Source organism: Styela clava, chromosome 1 (genome assembly GCF_964204865.1).
Source record: "Styela clava chromosome 1, kaStyClav1.hap1.2, whole genome shotgun sequence".
NCBI lineage: Eukaryota > Metazoa > Chordata > Ascidiacea > Stolidobranchia > Styelidae > Styela > Styela clava.
In genome coordinates this window covers 32,264,345-32,281,293 of record NC_135250.1, presented here as the reverse complement: position 1 = coordinate 32,281,293, position 16,949 = coordinate 32,264,345, and the positions used below count along the sequence as shown (strand labels likewise).

Genomic DNA, 16,949 nt, shown 5'->3' with positions numbered 1-16,949 from the left:
AAGGGTATACTTCAGACTACATATACGAATGTTTGTGGATGCAAGGTTTTAATACTAAATTTTGTATAAACTTAACAAACCAACTGAGTTTTTTAACTTTTCCCTATTCCATATTCCAAACATTTATTTCATAAAGTAAAAAAGTTGATAACGTATTGCTTCTGCTGCTCCCAACCCATGTTTGATGTGTGATTTATTTACAGATCTAGAATCATGTAAGACTGAATTGACGATAGAAGATGAAGATATCACAAAACTGAGTGGGCATGGTAATATGCAAAGCATTATGCTAAAACTAACCTGAACGATGACATATAGTAGTTATCATAAAGTTGGGGGTAATCAGGGTTTTTTAACTAGATGACATTGGGTATGCAATATATTCAGTGGTGCAGCCACAAGGGAGTCAACAATCCCCAATTTTTGGAAGTGGTTTAATAATCCATGTGCATCCATCCATTGTAAAAAGTCAATTTTGCTAAAATAGACGCCTTTGGCCGGTTGTTTCAGTGCTTTGGTTTTTCGTCAAATTGGCAGAGATTTAGGTAAATTATTATTTTGCAAATTCTCTCTATCTCACATGTGCGTCTTATAGAATCTCTTGTGGACAATATTTAGTTTCTTTTCTTCAGTGTGAAAATCTCGTTATTACGCAATCATGTGACAAGATGCTAAATATAAACAAAGAAGTGAATTGACAACTAGGGCTGGGCAAGGCAAAATATTCGAATAGCAAATAGAATATTAAAATATTCGAATACCATTTTACTATTCGAATATCCGATACCTGCGCCTCTTTGCTTGGACACAGAACTGTACAGTTGTGCACCAAGATGGCGCACAACCTGACACTAACCGGGAACACATACTAAGTTCAGGTTGTGCGCCATCTTGGTGCCCATACTTCGGGAGCACCGAATTTGGTTGTGACAACGAACAATTCTTGTAGAAATATTTAGGGCATGATCTCATCAAAATTGTCATGTGAATTGTTGAACTTGCAAATCCGGGAATAAAATTGTGAATTTCAGCTATAGTAATTGGGGTATTGTTTTGTTGGACATACCAGAACGTAGTATGTGTACCAGGTTAGGGTTAGGCCATAATTTTATTCAAATTTTCCTTATTTTAGTTTTATTACGAGTTTGGGGACTAGCTAAGTAACTTCCGTAGTATTTGTACCTGAAAAGGTAACGTGACACTCTACTAGGCACAAAATCACCTTTTGCAGTCTGATACAAAAATAACACAGATACCATAGAGAAGAATAAAAAAGTTAATTATCGTCCTAATAAATATCTACATCTCGGTGTCATAACGGTAATTCGTTCGCTTAAAATTGGGACGATTAATTTACAAACGGTGATAAGTAAGATCAGGGCCAACCCCAAAAAATATAAATTGGAATAAAATTGGTTTGGGTTTTGAAATAAGTCTTTAACAGCTGTCACCTATGTGAACACACAAATACCAGAAATATGAAACTTTGATGTCAACCGCGTAAGAATCGATACTTGCAAAAAAGAAAGCAGGAATATAGATGTTTAGGATGTCACCGCTGATCGCAGTGATAAGAACAATAAGCGATTCTGACGAAGAGAACCATTAGAAAAACGCTTCGTTGCCGATTTTTGCACGGTTTCTATTAATTTTCAAAGGGAGCATTGAACTCCAATGTTCTGGACCCCTACTACGTATCAAATGTATTCATTATTTCGACTATTCGTTATTTGAATTATTCATTTTGAAAAAAATATTCGATTTTGACCAACTCTGGGAAATAAAGGAGTAATACTGAGACTGAAAGACGTTGATAAATGTTATAAAATACCTAAAATATAACGATTTTCTTTTTTTCAGGTCACATGGATCTTTTTGAAATGAAACTTGACAATGCTCTTCGAAAACCAGAAGTAGTATATGCAACCATTGGCGAAGAAGGTGGAGAAGTGAGAATATCCTCCTTCAAAATATATTTTCCACCCGGTGCAGTTAAAGAAGAAAAGGAATTTTTCTTCAAGTCATGCTCTATTCCTGATGAACAGCCGCCTAAAGATTTTTCCCTCATAACTCCTGTACTCACGTGCGGGCTAATAAATAAGTCTAACAGAGTGGCAGGTGTTACAATATTGCCAATTACTTTTGCCAAGCCAGTGAAAATCACAATGAGAACTTTTTGTAGCCCAAAAGGTGTGGATGTACCAGTCACAGTTACAGTATTCCATGCAAATGAGAATGACAAAGGTGTTCGTCAAGTGAGTTCTCAGCAAGCAATACTTGGGCGATGGGGAGTTATTGAAATTGACGTTAAAGACTTTTGTATATTTTGGACCTTATTCTCTAATAAGCAGTTGAATAACGTTAAATTTTCTTTAAACAATAATGTCAGCTTCGAGAATACAAAAAAGGTAACTTCATTTTTCTGGAAAGATGAAAAAAACATCACAGTGAAAGACTTGAGTAACAGTGGAAGCCCAGTAGTAACAGGATTTCTTTTGCCAGAAGAAATGATCATTTCCCAAGATTCAACCATTCAACTTTCGATGAAATGTAAATTCCCTGATGGAACTGAAATTGAACCTATGAATCGTAGCTTCACAGTTACAGAAGATTGGCTCCTTAAGCGCCACCACTCAGAATATTTTGATTTAATGAAACTAGCACTCCAACCTTGCAATCTAAAAATTGATTATACCCTCAAAGCAATCGATCAAAATAACAAATCTAAAACAAGAGGACCCCTTCCTATCATTGTGGAATGGCCAATAAAACAACAAAATGGTAAGTGATATATTTTTCTCACATGGGATTACTCAAAACAAGCTCTCAAGGCGTCATTAAAATGTGGGGAGCAAAGCTGTTATCACATATGGATGGAAATTACCCGCTTTTGGCATACCTGCTTGGCTCATTAAGCGCCACCACACAGAACATTTTAAGTTAAAAGAACTAACATGTCAATCATGTAATCTCTAAATTGATTATACCCTCAAAAGTAATCGACCAAAATAATAAATCTAAAACAAGAGGACCCTTCCTATCATTGTGAAATGGCCAATACAACCTAATGGTGAGTGATGTTATTTCACACAGGATTGCTGTTACCTAGGAAAGTGGCGGGCAGAAGAATTCTTAATAGCTAAGATTTATATTAATGGCTGTCAAACTTTTTTTGCTCACGGCGGGTGCACTAAGCAAAAAAAAATTTGAGGCATACTTGTAAAAAAATGAAGCTGACCTTAAACAAATTATTCTGCAAATGTTAATGCGATGTGTGTGCCTGTTTTGGGAAACAATTGAAACGAGGTTCCTTCACCCTGGATTTTGCTTTTAATTTCAGTCGAGCAGAAAATGCATGTTCACAGAGCCATTGAGATGCAAATGGCAAGAGCATTTCATTGGCTTTCGCACCGATGATTGTATAGAATTTGTAAGCAGATAAACTTGCTTTCCTGTTAGCTCAACTAAGCTTGCAAGTCAACATGGTGGTGGAAAGTGGACATCTTGTTTACTACTACATTATAATAACATAACAATACAAATATAACATGACAATCACCCTTACTGCAACGACCACTCAAATGCAATAATATTATCAGTCTAATACTGGATACTCAAGTCTCAAAAGCTTGCCATATATGTTCCTATGTGTAGTACGAATAGCATATTTTTCAAAATTTTAAAAAACTGGCACATCTGGGTACTCCTGAAGTATGCACACCAAGATGTCGCATAACCTGGTACACAACTTGAGTTCAGGTTGTGCGCCATCTTGGTGCGCATACTTCAGGAGGTCCCACAACTGAAAATCTTCCGTGTCACACAGTTTGAGAAACTCTGATTTATATTGTTAAATATTATCTGTCGAACTATGTACAAACAATCTGATCGTTTTGTGTGCTAAAGACAAATCAATTTTGAATTTTTTTTGGTTGGCATTGTAAATTTTGAAATAAATATTTACAGAATCGTCATCAACTGAGGTCATTGGTGTAAATGTTAGCGCACCTGATTGCACAATAATACAAAAAGGAGCAATGTACACTACTGCGGCATCAGTTGAAACTAAAGGTATGGTATTTTTATGTCTATATATAGGTATGGGCAAATTAGAATATTTTTTAAGAATCCTAATCTACAACCAGAGTCGATGCATCTTAAGCATCCAATACATTTCAAATCTTTTTTTCTGACAAATCTATGGTGCTGCTGATGTATATAAAGACGCATTATTTTTGTTATTTTAATTGATATTTCTATCATTATTTACAGATACCAAAACAGGACTAGATGACCGACAAACAAACGTACCAAGCAATAACTTATTTCTGCATTTTATTATTACTATCATGATTATTATAATTATGCAACTTCTAACATTCATCATTTTCAAGCACATTCAATGATATTCCACTTTTCATTATATTTAATGAGCTAAAACATAAATATATACGTGAATTGAAAATATTAGTAATCAGCATCACTGTTCCCTTTTCATATACATTTTATGGTACTTCTGAAGTATGCGCACACAGATGTCGCATAACCTGAACCCTAACCTGCGCCATCCTGGTGCGCATACGTCAGGAGGTCCCGTTTTATATCGAGCGTTTACCAAAAAGTAGTTCTATTCTTTTTATGATTTGAATAAAAGTCACTCTGTGTTTACTTTACACATACTATAATTCTACTATTCTTTTGATTTCTGTCCAAATTCGTCAGCCTGAGAAAAACTTTAGTCACCAAACCAGTTGTCTGAGTTTTCGGCCGCCCTAGACCAGCGTGTTTCTCAACTTATTTTGCTCCGGAACACCTAAGAACACCTACCTACTCTTATTATCTCGCCTCACGGAACACCAACAAATTAGAAGGCAAAATTGATGGGTGGTTTCTAAAAAATTTAGCCTGTGGAAAAATTAAAAAGTTTGCTGTCAACTTGACGATTGCAAAAGTAGGCTGACGGTTGGCAATATTGAACAGTTAACGAAGGCCTGTCCACCTGCTTAGATAGCAAGGCCTTTCTCATTACAACCTCCAATTCTCATGCCAACCTGAAATAACGCACTGCACCAACATAATTATGAATAGTGTGTTGTTAGTTTCAAGTGTGGTGTCGTTAGTTTTTATATGAATTGCTGTGGTCGTTAACAAATACCGCATTAAACAAAACCCGGTCAATATGTTGTATGCTTTGGTTTTTTTCACAATCATGGGTACTTCCACTTCATTTGCTTACTCTAGCCATTTTACCACAGTTTTATGTCAATCCTAATCCAGAATTTACCATAAATCCTACTTCATATGCCTACATTAACCAATTGCCTCATAGTTTTATATCTATCCCAAAACATAATATGAATCCCACCTCATGTGCTTACTCTAACCATTTGCCCAAAGTTTTATATTTATCCTAACCCAGAACATACCAATAAACCCACTTTATATGCTTACTCTTAACCATTTGCCCAAAGTTTTATATTTATCCTAACCCAGAACATACCTGAATCCCACTTCATATGCTTATTCTAACCATTTGCCCAAAGTTTTATATTTATCCTAACCCAGAACATACCAATAAACCCACTTTATATGCTTACTCTAACCATTTGCCCAAAGTTTTATATTTATCCTAACCCAGGACATAACATGAGCCCCACCTTATATGCTTACTCTAACCATTTGCCCAAAGTTTTATATTTATCCTAACCCAGAACATACCAATAAACCCACTTTATATGCTTACTCTAACTATTTGCCCAAAGTTTTATATTTATCCTAACCCAGAACATATCGTGAACCCCACTCCATATGCTTACTCTTAACCATTTGCCCAAAGTTTTATATTTATCCTAACCCAGAACATACCATGAATCCCACTCCATATGCTTACTCTAACCATTTGCCCAAAGTTTTATATTTATCCTAACCCAGAACATACCAATAAACCCACTTTATATGCTTACTCTAACTATTTGCCCAAAGTTTTATATTTATCCTAACCCAGAACATATCGTGAACCCCACTCCATATGCTTACTCTTAACCATTTGCCCAAAGTTTTATATTTATCCTAACCCAGAACATACCAATAAACCCACTTTATATGCTTACTCTAACTATTTGCCCAAAGTTTTATATTTATCCTAACCCAGAACATATCGTGAACCCCATTCCATATGCTTACTCTTAACCATTTGCCCAAAGTTTTATATTTATCCTAACCCAGAACATACCATGAATCCCACTCCATATGCTTACTCTTAACCATTTGCCCAAAGTTTTATATTTATCCTAACCCAGAACATACCAATAAACCCACTTTATACGCTTACTCTAACCATTTGCCCAAAGTTTTATATTTATCCTAACCCAGGACATAACATGAGCCCCACCTTATATGCTTACTCTAACCATTTGCCCAAAGTTTTATATTTATCCTAACCCAGAACATACCAATAAACCCACTTTATATGCTTACTCTTAACCATTTGCCCAAAGTTTTATATTTATCCTAACCCAGAACATACCAATAAACCCACTTTATATGCTTACTCTAACCATTTGCCCAAAGTTTTATATTTATCCTAACCCAGGACATAACATGAGCCCCACCTTATATGCTTACTCTAACCATTTGCCCAAAGTTTTATATTTATCCTAACCCAGAACATACCAATAAACCCACTTTATATGCTTACTCTTAACCATTTGCCCAAAGTTTTATATCTATCCTAACCCAGAACATACCAATAAACCCACTTCATATGCTTACTCTTAACCATTTGCCCAAAGTTTTATATTTATCCTAACCCAGAACATACCATGAACCCCACTTCATATGCTTACTCTAACAATTTGCCCCAAGTTTTATATCTATCCTAACCCAGAACATATCGTGAATCCCACTTCATGTGCTTACTCTAACCATTCGCCTAAAGTTTCATGTCTATCTTGACCCAGAACATACCATGAACCCCACTTCATATGCTTACTCTAACAATTTGCCCCAAGTTTTATATCTATCCTAACCCAGAACATATCGTGAATCCCACTTCATGTGCTTACTCTAACCATTCGCCTAAAGTTTCGTGTCTATCTTGACCCAGAACATACCATGAAACCCACTTTATATGCTTACTCTTAACCATTTGCCCAAAGTTTTATATTTATCCTAACCCAGAACATACCAATAAACCCACTTTATATGCTTACTCTAACCATTTGCCCAAAGTTTTATATTTATCCTAACCCAGGACATAACATGAGCCCCACCTTATATGCTTACTCTAACCATTTGCCCAAAGTTTTATATTTATCCTAACCCAGAACATACCAATAAACCCACTTTATATGCTTACTCTTAACCATTTGCCCAAAGTTTTATATTTATCCTAACCCAGAACATACCAATAAACCCACTTTATATGCTTACTCTTAACCATTTGCCCAAAGTTTTATATCTATCCTAACCCAGAACATACCAATAAACCCACTTTATAGGCTTACTCTTAACCATTTGCCCAAAGTTTTATATTTATCCTAACCCAGAACATACCATGAACCCCACTTCATATGCTTACTCTAACAATTTGCCCCAAGTTTTATATCTATCCTAACCCAGAACATATCGTGAATCCCACTTCATGTGCTTACTCTAACCATTCGCCTAAAGTTTCATGTCTATCTTGACCCAGAACATACCATGAACCCCACTTCATATGCTTACTCTAACAATTTGCCCCAAGTTTTATATCTATCCTAACCCAGAACATATCGTGAATCCCACTTCATGTGCTTACTCTAACCATTCGCCTAAAGTTTCGTGTCTATCTTGACCCAGAACATACCATGAAACCCACTTTATATGCTTATGATTATGCCGCCGGTATCTTCTTTAACCGCCCCATAAATATGAAAATTCGAATTCGCGTGGCTAATTTCAGATTCAGATATTTATTTCCGTCATGCAAGAAATATTGTACAAATAAACAGTAAAAATAAATCGAGAGAAGAAATAACAGACGTACAATAATTCGACTGCAATAGACGAGGAGTCGCGAATAAACTATAAAGTTAACGTGTCAGCGACACCTAAATAGCTGTAAACAGCAGCAGATGAAGTTAAATAAACAGGATTTAAACATATATATTTTTTGAATGAACACAATTTGGAAAATGTAAGTCGAATTGGGGAAGTCAGTTAGGAGAAAATAGTTAAATCGAAGATAATCATGAGAAACGAGAGAAAAACAAGAGCGCGTCAGGAGGGGAAAAAATGCTCAAATCGTCAGCGTCATGCTCGGGTCGGCACCGTCACAGCTGTCGGGCTTCTGATTGACATGACGCTGCCTTGCGGAGATAAATTACGGGGAATTCCCAGCAAACCATAATAAGGGAATTAGTTTTGGAGGTATAAATACATAATGAAGTTTGGGCAACAGAATCACAATACGAGAGGTTAAGTACACGGCAAAGAGATTTGGGGTAACGTAGCTTGTGTAAGAATAGTGAAAATATTCAATAACACTGGAAATGAATGATATGAACAAATAAGAAAAACATCACATTCAGCAAAATTGTCATCAAATACAGGATTGATGACCAGTGAATTAGACTACTGGATGTTATAAGCATTGAGGTAGTGATTTTTTAATTCTTTTTTAAATGTATTATAGTTCTTAGAGCGTATGGTAACTGGAAGCATATTCCAAAGTTTTATACCAATGAACTTAATGGAATTTTGTGTGCGGCTAGATGAATAGCGAGTCATATAATATGAGCTATTGGCAGAAGACCGAGTTGCATGAGAGTGAATGGCGCTTTGCTTAACAAAATAGCCGGAGAATGCAGCCGGCAGTTTTTTATTATGATGTTGGTGCATAATTTTCAGCACTTCAGTTTTATAAATATCTGCATTTTTAAGTATTTTCATCTTATAATAGTAGGATTCTAAATTGCACCGAGGTCCGGCGTGTGTAAGAGCACGGATTGCCCTGTTTTGCATGACTTCAATACGATGCAGTAACATTTTGCTTGCTGAACCCCAGGCCGCAATGCCATATTGGATATGGGACTGGAACAGAGCATAATAAACCATACGTAAAGTTGACACTGAGGTGTATGATCGAAGTTTATACAACATTCCTACCGCCTTAGATAATTTAACGGTAATGTTGGATATGTGAATATCCCAGTTCAATTTATTGTCAATATCGATACCAAGATATTTATACGATTCCACATTTTCCAGAATAGTCCCCCCAATTTGGATTTTTAAACCATCAATGCGTTTTGGTTTTTTAGGAGTTATCAACATAGTTTTTGATTTATCCACATTTAATGTTAGTTTGTTAAGTTCCATCCAATGAGCAACCTTTTGTATTTCAGTATTCACTCTGGATTGAAGCACAACATGAGACTTATCACTATCGAGAAGGTTCGTATCGTCAGCGAATAATTTGGAAAATAGAGTGGAGCTACGTGCAAGATCATTAATATAAATTAAGAACAGAGCCGGACCCAAGGACGAACCCTGGGGAACCCCATGGGTCACAGGTAAGACAGAGGAGCAATATGTACCTATTTGAACATATTGAGTTCTACTTGTCAAATAACTAGTAAGGAGTTGATTTGCTACCCCCCTAATACCGTAATGCCACAACTTATACATTAAAATTTTGTGGTTGACAGTATCAAAAGCTTTTTTAAGGTCGAGAAATGTTGCACTGACATATTCTTTCCTCTCTAATTTATCATATATATGAGAAATAGTATCTAAGATGGCATGTGACGTGGAGTGATTGCTTTGAAAACCGAACTGTGATTTATTTATAACATCGTGCTTTGTAAAGAAGTCCATTAGCCTCCTGTGAATTAGACGTTCAAAAACCTTATCAACAGCAGATAATATGGATATAGGTCTGTAATTTGAAATTTGTTTTGTATTACCAGATTTGAAGATTGGAATTACTCTGGCAATTTTCAGTGAAGATGGAAATATCCCCAATCGAAGTGAATTATTAAAAAACTCAGTTATACAAGGTGCTATGATGTCTGCCACATACTTAAGGAAACGACTGGGAATGTTGTCAGCGCCAACCGCTTTACCCTCATTGAGGCATACTATTTCCATGGTCAGTTCATTCACTGTTGCAGGACTTAAGAATATGGATTGATTTACACGCTTGCTTAGAAATATTTTAAAGCCATCCATATCATTGGAGAATTTAGTACCAAGGTTGGACCCAACAGTGGAAAAATATTTATTGAATTCTTGTGCAATCAAGGACTTATCTTTAATGGTTCTGCCATTTTCCAAATCAATTTCATTAACACTTTTGGTTTTTTTATTTTTAGTAGATGCTATTTGATTAACAATTCGCCAAGTACACTTGGGGTTGCCTTTGTTTTGGGCAATCAATTTTTGAAAATACATTTTTTTGGCATCTTCAATGGCATGTGTTAGTGAATTGCGATATTTTTTATAGTATGAGGATTGAGAACTATTGCCGCATAAGTGGTGAGATTTGAACATCTTATGTCTTAAACAGATGCTGTCACGTAATTTTTTATTTATCCACGGTTTTTGCTTTATCTTTATTTGTCGACGTGACAGTGGTCTCAATGGGGCATGGCGGTTGATTAGGCAAGCAATAGAATGCATAAATTCTGCAAATAGTCTATCAAAATTATGACAATTCAAGTTTAACGCGACAAAGCGTTCATCAACTATGTGTAGTATATCTGACCAAAATTCATCGATAGAGAATGAAGACATATCCCTTGATAATATGACATCATTTATAGTGGATGGTTTAATGCCTTTAAGACAGCACATTATGGGAAAATGATCAGTGATATCAGATGATATCACATATGAATTAACTTGCACATCTGTCATGTTTGAATACATGTGGTCTATAAGAGTGGAAGAGCTACGTGTAACTCTAGTAGGCTTTGAAATGAGAGAAATAGCATTATAGGAAGTAAGCATATCAGAATAAGATGCAATTTGGGTGTTGGTATTTGATGCGAGTAAATTGATATTAAGATCTCCCACTATTATAAAATGTTTTTTAGATAATTTTGAGATGCAGTTTTCAACAATGCTTGTAAATTCAGGAATATCACTTCTCGGATGTTTATAAATAATGCCAATGCTCATATTATTGAATACATTTGTTAGGCTAATTTCGAACCATAAGTCTTCAGAATTTGGATAATTGAGTTGATAGTCACTAACTTCACAATAAGTAATGTCGTTTCTGATGAAGGCACCCACACCCCCTGCTTTTGAAGCAGAAGGGGTATGAATGAATCTGTATCCATCAATGCTTATATTGGAGGAGTGACTATTACCGGTATGTAATTTTGTTTCACTAATTGCTATTATATGAGGGGGAATAGTGAATTTTGACAAGAGTTCAATTAATGGGTCAATATTTTTTTGAATTGATCGAATGTTGATGTGAATAATTGTTAAATCAATATCAACTGGAATATCATTCAAATTTGAAACTTCTATGTTGTCACATAGACAATTAGAAATATTAGCCATTTATCTTAGGGAGAATATGAAAAATGGATATATATACACTTGATAATATTAAAAGTTAATAAATAGACATGAATATCATATAATAACCTACTTTATTAAAAGCAGATCATCTTCAGTGATTATGGGGATGGTAGCAGTATCCAGGTTCTTTTTGATAAGAACTCTTCCATTATTTGTCCATAAAAATTTATATCCACAAGCACGCTTTAAATCCCTGGCTTTAAAAAATAGATCTTTATTGGTATCCGAAAGATTTTCGATGACAAATACTTTGGTTGACCTGGAGATTTTTGGAAAAACTGTTGAAATGTCAAGTGATTTGATTTTGCTTCGATTCTTTATTATTCGGTCTCTCGTTTTTCTATTGATAAATTTGGCAATTATTGGTGATGGTTTTTTTTTATTATTTTTTGATAATCTATGGCAGTTTGAGATGTCGAATGATTGTATGGGGACATCAATTTTTTTACACAAGTCGGTAATCAGATTTTCACAGTTTTCACCGGTTGAGAATGGTATGTTGTGGAATTCCAGGTTATCAAGTCTGGAGCGACGTTCATGGTCTTGCTGTCGCTCTGTTAAAATGTCAATTTCCTCCTCTAGTTCTTGTACTAGATTTTCTAGGTCAGCCACTCTTTTTTTTGTTTTGATTGCTAATTTTTTGAGCTCACTTTGGCTGGAACAAAGCTCATCAAACTTTTTTGACATGAAGTGCTGGCTCTCTTTTATTTCATGAATCTCATTTTTGATTAGACCGAAGGATGTTACTTCTGTTTTGATCTCGTTTATAGAGTCTTTCAAAGATGTTAAAGATTCTTCTAAGCATGCACTGTTGGTGATGGCATGTGTCGAGTCAAAAGTAGATCTTTCTAGATGTTTCTCAATATGTTGTTCAATGATGGCAGGTATCTCGATGCGTAAAGTCTTAAGGACTGTACTTTCGAGAACAGACACCAAATTTGTAACGTCGTCTAACTCAATAGTGTTGGTCATTGTTGCAGCAGTACGCATAGGTTGATTGCTTGGACTCTTTCTTCTGGGTGGTGGAGAAGGAGCGCTGGATTTGCTAGGTGTATCCATCTTCCTCTACAGCTGCAATTGGAGTTGACTGTCACAAATTCACAATTGATCCAAACATCGGTTCAGCATTACCAATATTATATTTTATTTATTTATCTATCATCTTGGACATTAATCCATTTTATGCTTTATACACCGGTATAACGATTCTCATATCGCGGATTCCTCCCACAACTTACAGCCAGACGTTGAACAACGAACAAAATAGCGCGTTCTGCAGACGCATGTTTGCCATTTTGTATATTATGACGTCATATCTAAGAACTATTTAAGCGTGTTTTACGGGATATTGGTAATTCGAAAATAATACTGGATAGAGCCGATGGATGTAAGTTCAGCTCGCATAGAATTAATCTATTAAACTGGGCAGAAGATTTTGTGTCCGGGACAACTGCTAAATGGATTCACGTTGCGCAACTCGGCAGTGTGATTTGTACCAATGACATTAAACAACATGATAGGCAACTCTGACGTCACTCCATAAGACTACAGGCAAAACATTGTATTTCATGATACGCTCCAATTCACATATTTCTCGTCGCCTTTCGCGTCCGTTTTCCGCTCGCTTTTGCTACTCGGCGTCTTTTTTACGTGTAGTACCTGCCTTTTTGCGCCTGTAACGAAACAAAATAATCTCTATATCTAAGAAGTTTTGCTTACTTGGAAAGCTGAAATAACAGGCAAGCTTTAAAGAGCAATTCTGGACATCATAGACGTTTTTTTTTTATCAGAGAAGATTACAAACGCGATAGCGGAAAGATTTGTGTGGAACATTTTGCAGATAATGACAAAGTTCAAAGTTAGTAATTTTAATGTTTGCGCTCAATCATTGAAATTTCATTTAAAGAGGGTGTCATACAAAACTGTGCTGCGATACAATTCCATAACACAAAGTTTGCACCTATCGAACTTGCTTTTGTAGGTGAATTTATTAGACATATTCCATATTCAGTTAATCGTAGGTAACATTGCTGGTACATAATGCATCGTAGATAGGTTTGTTTAAATTTAGGAATTTAGCTCATAGCCCACTAATTAATATTATCTTCTATGCAGGAGGTTGCAGGGCTGAATTCAACTTGCAGCCTTACCGATCACCTGACGATGCTCATTTAGTTTGGCTCGAGCAAGTCTTCTTGAAATGCTTGTGTGGATGGAAACTACCTATATTTTTTGCCTTCCTCCGATTTTAGACAAATTTATTCTGAGGGATTTCGCATATAATTCTCACTGATTGTTGGCTGTTTATAATTCCTATTGATTGTGAATTCTGATTATAACAATGAGTTGAAAATTTTTTTACCTAATTTACTGGCACCTTTTTCTTGTCAATACTCCAAGCTGAGGTAATAAACATGACAATACATTTATGTCATCTGGAAGCAAAATATGTACACTAATTAATAGTTTGGCACATTGAGATAATACATCATGACAGAAAATACAAGTTAAAGATATGTATGACCATCACATGGTAATTAAAATTAAAAAAAAATTAATAGGGGCTGTGGAGTATGGAAAGTTCAAGACAAAGAAAAGAACAAATGTTCATAGCTCATGAACTCTCAATTTTGCCTCCATTGCTTTGATAAGGCCAGTATATTTCGAGTGGCTGAATTGGTTTACCTTTATGATAGCAAAGATTTTGTATTTAATATAGCGAGATTATTTCAATTTAATTGAAGTGGTATAATTTCCCAAAGCAATGCTTGAATCGTCTAGAATAGATCAGTGGTGTCAAACTCATGGGTTTTCGAGAGCCGCATTGCATTTTGAAAATTGTAAAAAGAGCCGCAAACAGTTTTTGATAATGTATACTTAAAAGATATTTTTAAGATAGTTTTAGTTTGTGACATATATTGTGATGCAACTAAACAGTTGGATTAAGTTTTATTATTTTCTTCAATTTCAAATGCAATTACATATTAATATTTGCATTCCACTATTATTGCAACATTTGCAAGTTACAGTATTTATTATAAAAAATCGTAAAATTCTATGTACAACCATCAAAATCATTTTTGAACAAGCTTTGAATAAGGAAAGAATAATACATACACTAAAAATAACTTAATCTAAATATATGAACCTAAAATTAACAAAAATACTACAGTATAAACTCAATGTTTTAATAATTACATTTGTCCTGGCGTTTGGCATCTTTTTTGTGTCACCAGCATACTAAGGCCAGTCTGAAATGATTTTATAGTACCAACTCTAACTAACGAGGCCACATGATCATTGGTTTATCTGGATCTTTACGAATGTTTAATTAATTCCAGTAATGCAAAAAAGTTACTTTTATCATTTCATGTATAGATCAGTAAAAAAACAAATGACAGATTTTTTCGACAAGACATTTCGCACTACATTGCGTGGCATAGGATTGCTTGAATTATTATTGATATTGATTTTTAGTAACTAAGTCGTTGTATAATTATATTAATATACAAGCACATGGAAATTTTCTGTTCGAAGTTGGTCTTCGAATTTGTCATATTGACTGCTGAGCTTATTGTGTTTTTTGATTGTATTGATGGAAATATGACAAATTAAACAATGTGCTTCAGAATTTTGTGAAGAGCAGAAATGTTACAACTCCCATTTTCTTCGAAAATGCCACCTTCTTCATGTACTTTGCGTTTAATTTAATTACTCAAGTGTTTTATTCAAGTATTCTTTTGCTAGCTTGATGTGTATTCTCAATTGGGTCAAAATGTGGACAAAAAAAATCAATATTCCAAAACTACTTTCAGTAAATTGTTTTCTGTGTGAATAATCAATTTCACTTTAGAAGGTTTGAAAAATCTATTACATTTAGATAAAAAAAAAACTTCCAAAATACTATTACAATTATTGTTAAACGTTCGAGGGCCGCACTGGAAGTTCTCTGGGGCCGCGAGTTTGAGATCCCTGGTCTAGATTGAAGTTGTTCAAAAAATATATGATAGTATTTTATCATGAATGATGATTATACCCCTTCCGGAATTTCTTCTATAGTACTACCAAAAGTTGATGAACCAAATATAACACAGGTGCAGTGAGGTACCCGTAATCCTCATTTCCAAAGCTGTTTTAAGTATGTCTGGCGTGTTTTGTGCCTTTTTACAAATAAGACCGCTTATGCAATCTTACGCTTTGGAATTTTTAGTTATTTTCCTCAAGCCCTGCAGAATGTGGGGGCCATACACAACTCTACCGGAGGGTCAAATGTCTTTGCATGCCTCCATAGGTTGTTTTTCTATTGCAATTTTCTATTTTCAAATGCATTATATTTCTTGGAATCACACTGTCACTGATATGTCGCCAGACTTCTGATATCTCCCCGTTTGCTATAGTTGTCCTGTGAATAAATAACAGGAAATTGAGATTAGACGAATAGTTGAAAGTTTTGCTTTATGTCGGCTTAATTTCTTGATTGATATACTTACTATTTCTGCTATTGCCTCTTGTGCTGCAAGAGTCTCACAATGCTTAGACAGGTTTGTCCACAACTTTCACATCTGAAGAAAGAGAGGAGATTTATTAATTTTCGTTAAGAATAAATAAAGCAGTCTATATGATTCAGAATGGAAAAGCTAATAAATCCAATATCTCATGTTTTATTTAAAAAATATTTTACTGAATTTGGTATATAAACCAACTAATGGAAGGGTTTAGTCAGAAAATTACAAGCATTCGTGGCTCCAAATACTTGAGAAATCAGACTATACAATATAGACCGGTATGAGTGAAATGTTAGGTGAACTTGTTAACACTTTGATTCAATATAATAGTATGTTACAATGAGCAGCAATCAACAATGAGTATATATCCTCACTGATTAAAAAAATCTAACTGGAGGTGCATGAACTATTTGAAACCATAAGGGGTAAGTAAATATGTAATTTCGGCAAATCGGCAACTACGTACCGTACTGAATTAATAACTTCGTAGTATTTGACAAAGGCTGGCTCTCCCACATGTACTTAACAGTGCGATGCCCGGGTGTGATATACAACAATAGTATTCACCTTACCTTTTACCGATTTCTTTTTACCCCAACTTTCAAAAATATCATTAAAATCGACAACAACTGTCAAAGCAGGCACGAACACCATTCGTGCTACGCCTTGAAAGCAGCACACATCCGCTCGTTTTCGTCTCGTCAAGTATGTGCATTGGAGCGTGCTATCGAATACGATCTTCGGACAAAAATGCCGGAGTTGCGCATCGTTTGTACGGACACAATCGATAATCCTCCACACTAGAACTATCTCCATCGTGTCAGTGTGGGATGTTCGAATGCGATGTTCTTGAATTCTTGGGATTTA

General features: G+C 35.2%; 1 protein-coding gene and 1 long non-coding RNA gene across 3 annotated transcripts in view; both read left to right on the top strand.

Annotated features, from left to right (window-relative positions):
• LOC120341408 (uncharacterized) overlaps nt 1-5,163 on the top strand; it is a 112,394-nt gene extending 107,231 nt beyond the window's left edge. The window contains exons 30-33 of one of the 2 annotated variants that reach the window (XM_078113611.1): nt 204-269; nt 1,861-2,781; nt 3,967-4,071; nt 4,273-5,163. In XM_078113611.1, coding sequence (XP_077969737.1) covers nt 204-269; nt 1,861-2,781; nt 3,967-4,071; nt 4,273-4,406 — 1,226 coding nt within the window. In that variant the 3' untranslated portion in view covers nt 4,407-5,163. The remainder of the gene's footprint in view (nt 1-203; nt 270-1,860; nt 2,782-3,966; nt 4,072-4,272) is intronic. The other variant, XM_078113617.1, reaches the window with a different exon arrangement.
• Nucleotides 5,164-8,416: 3,253 nt separating this feature from the next.
• LOC144424367 (uncharacterized) lies at nt 8,417-10,427 on the top strand. Its single transcript, XR_013476661.1, has 3 exons — nt 8,417-8,637; nt 9,387-9,554; nt 9,951-10,427. It is a non-coding gene; the product is annotated as an uncharacterized LOC144424367 (long non-coding RNA).
• The last annotated feature ends 6,522 nt before the right edge of the window (nt 10,428-16,949 follow it).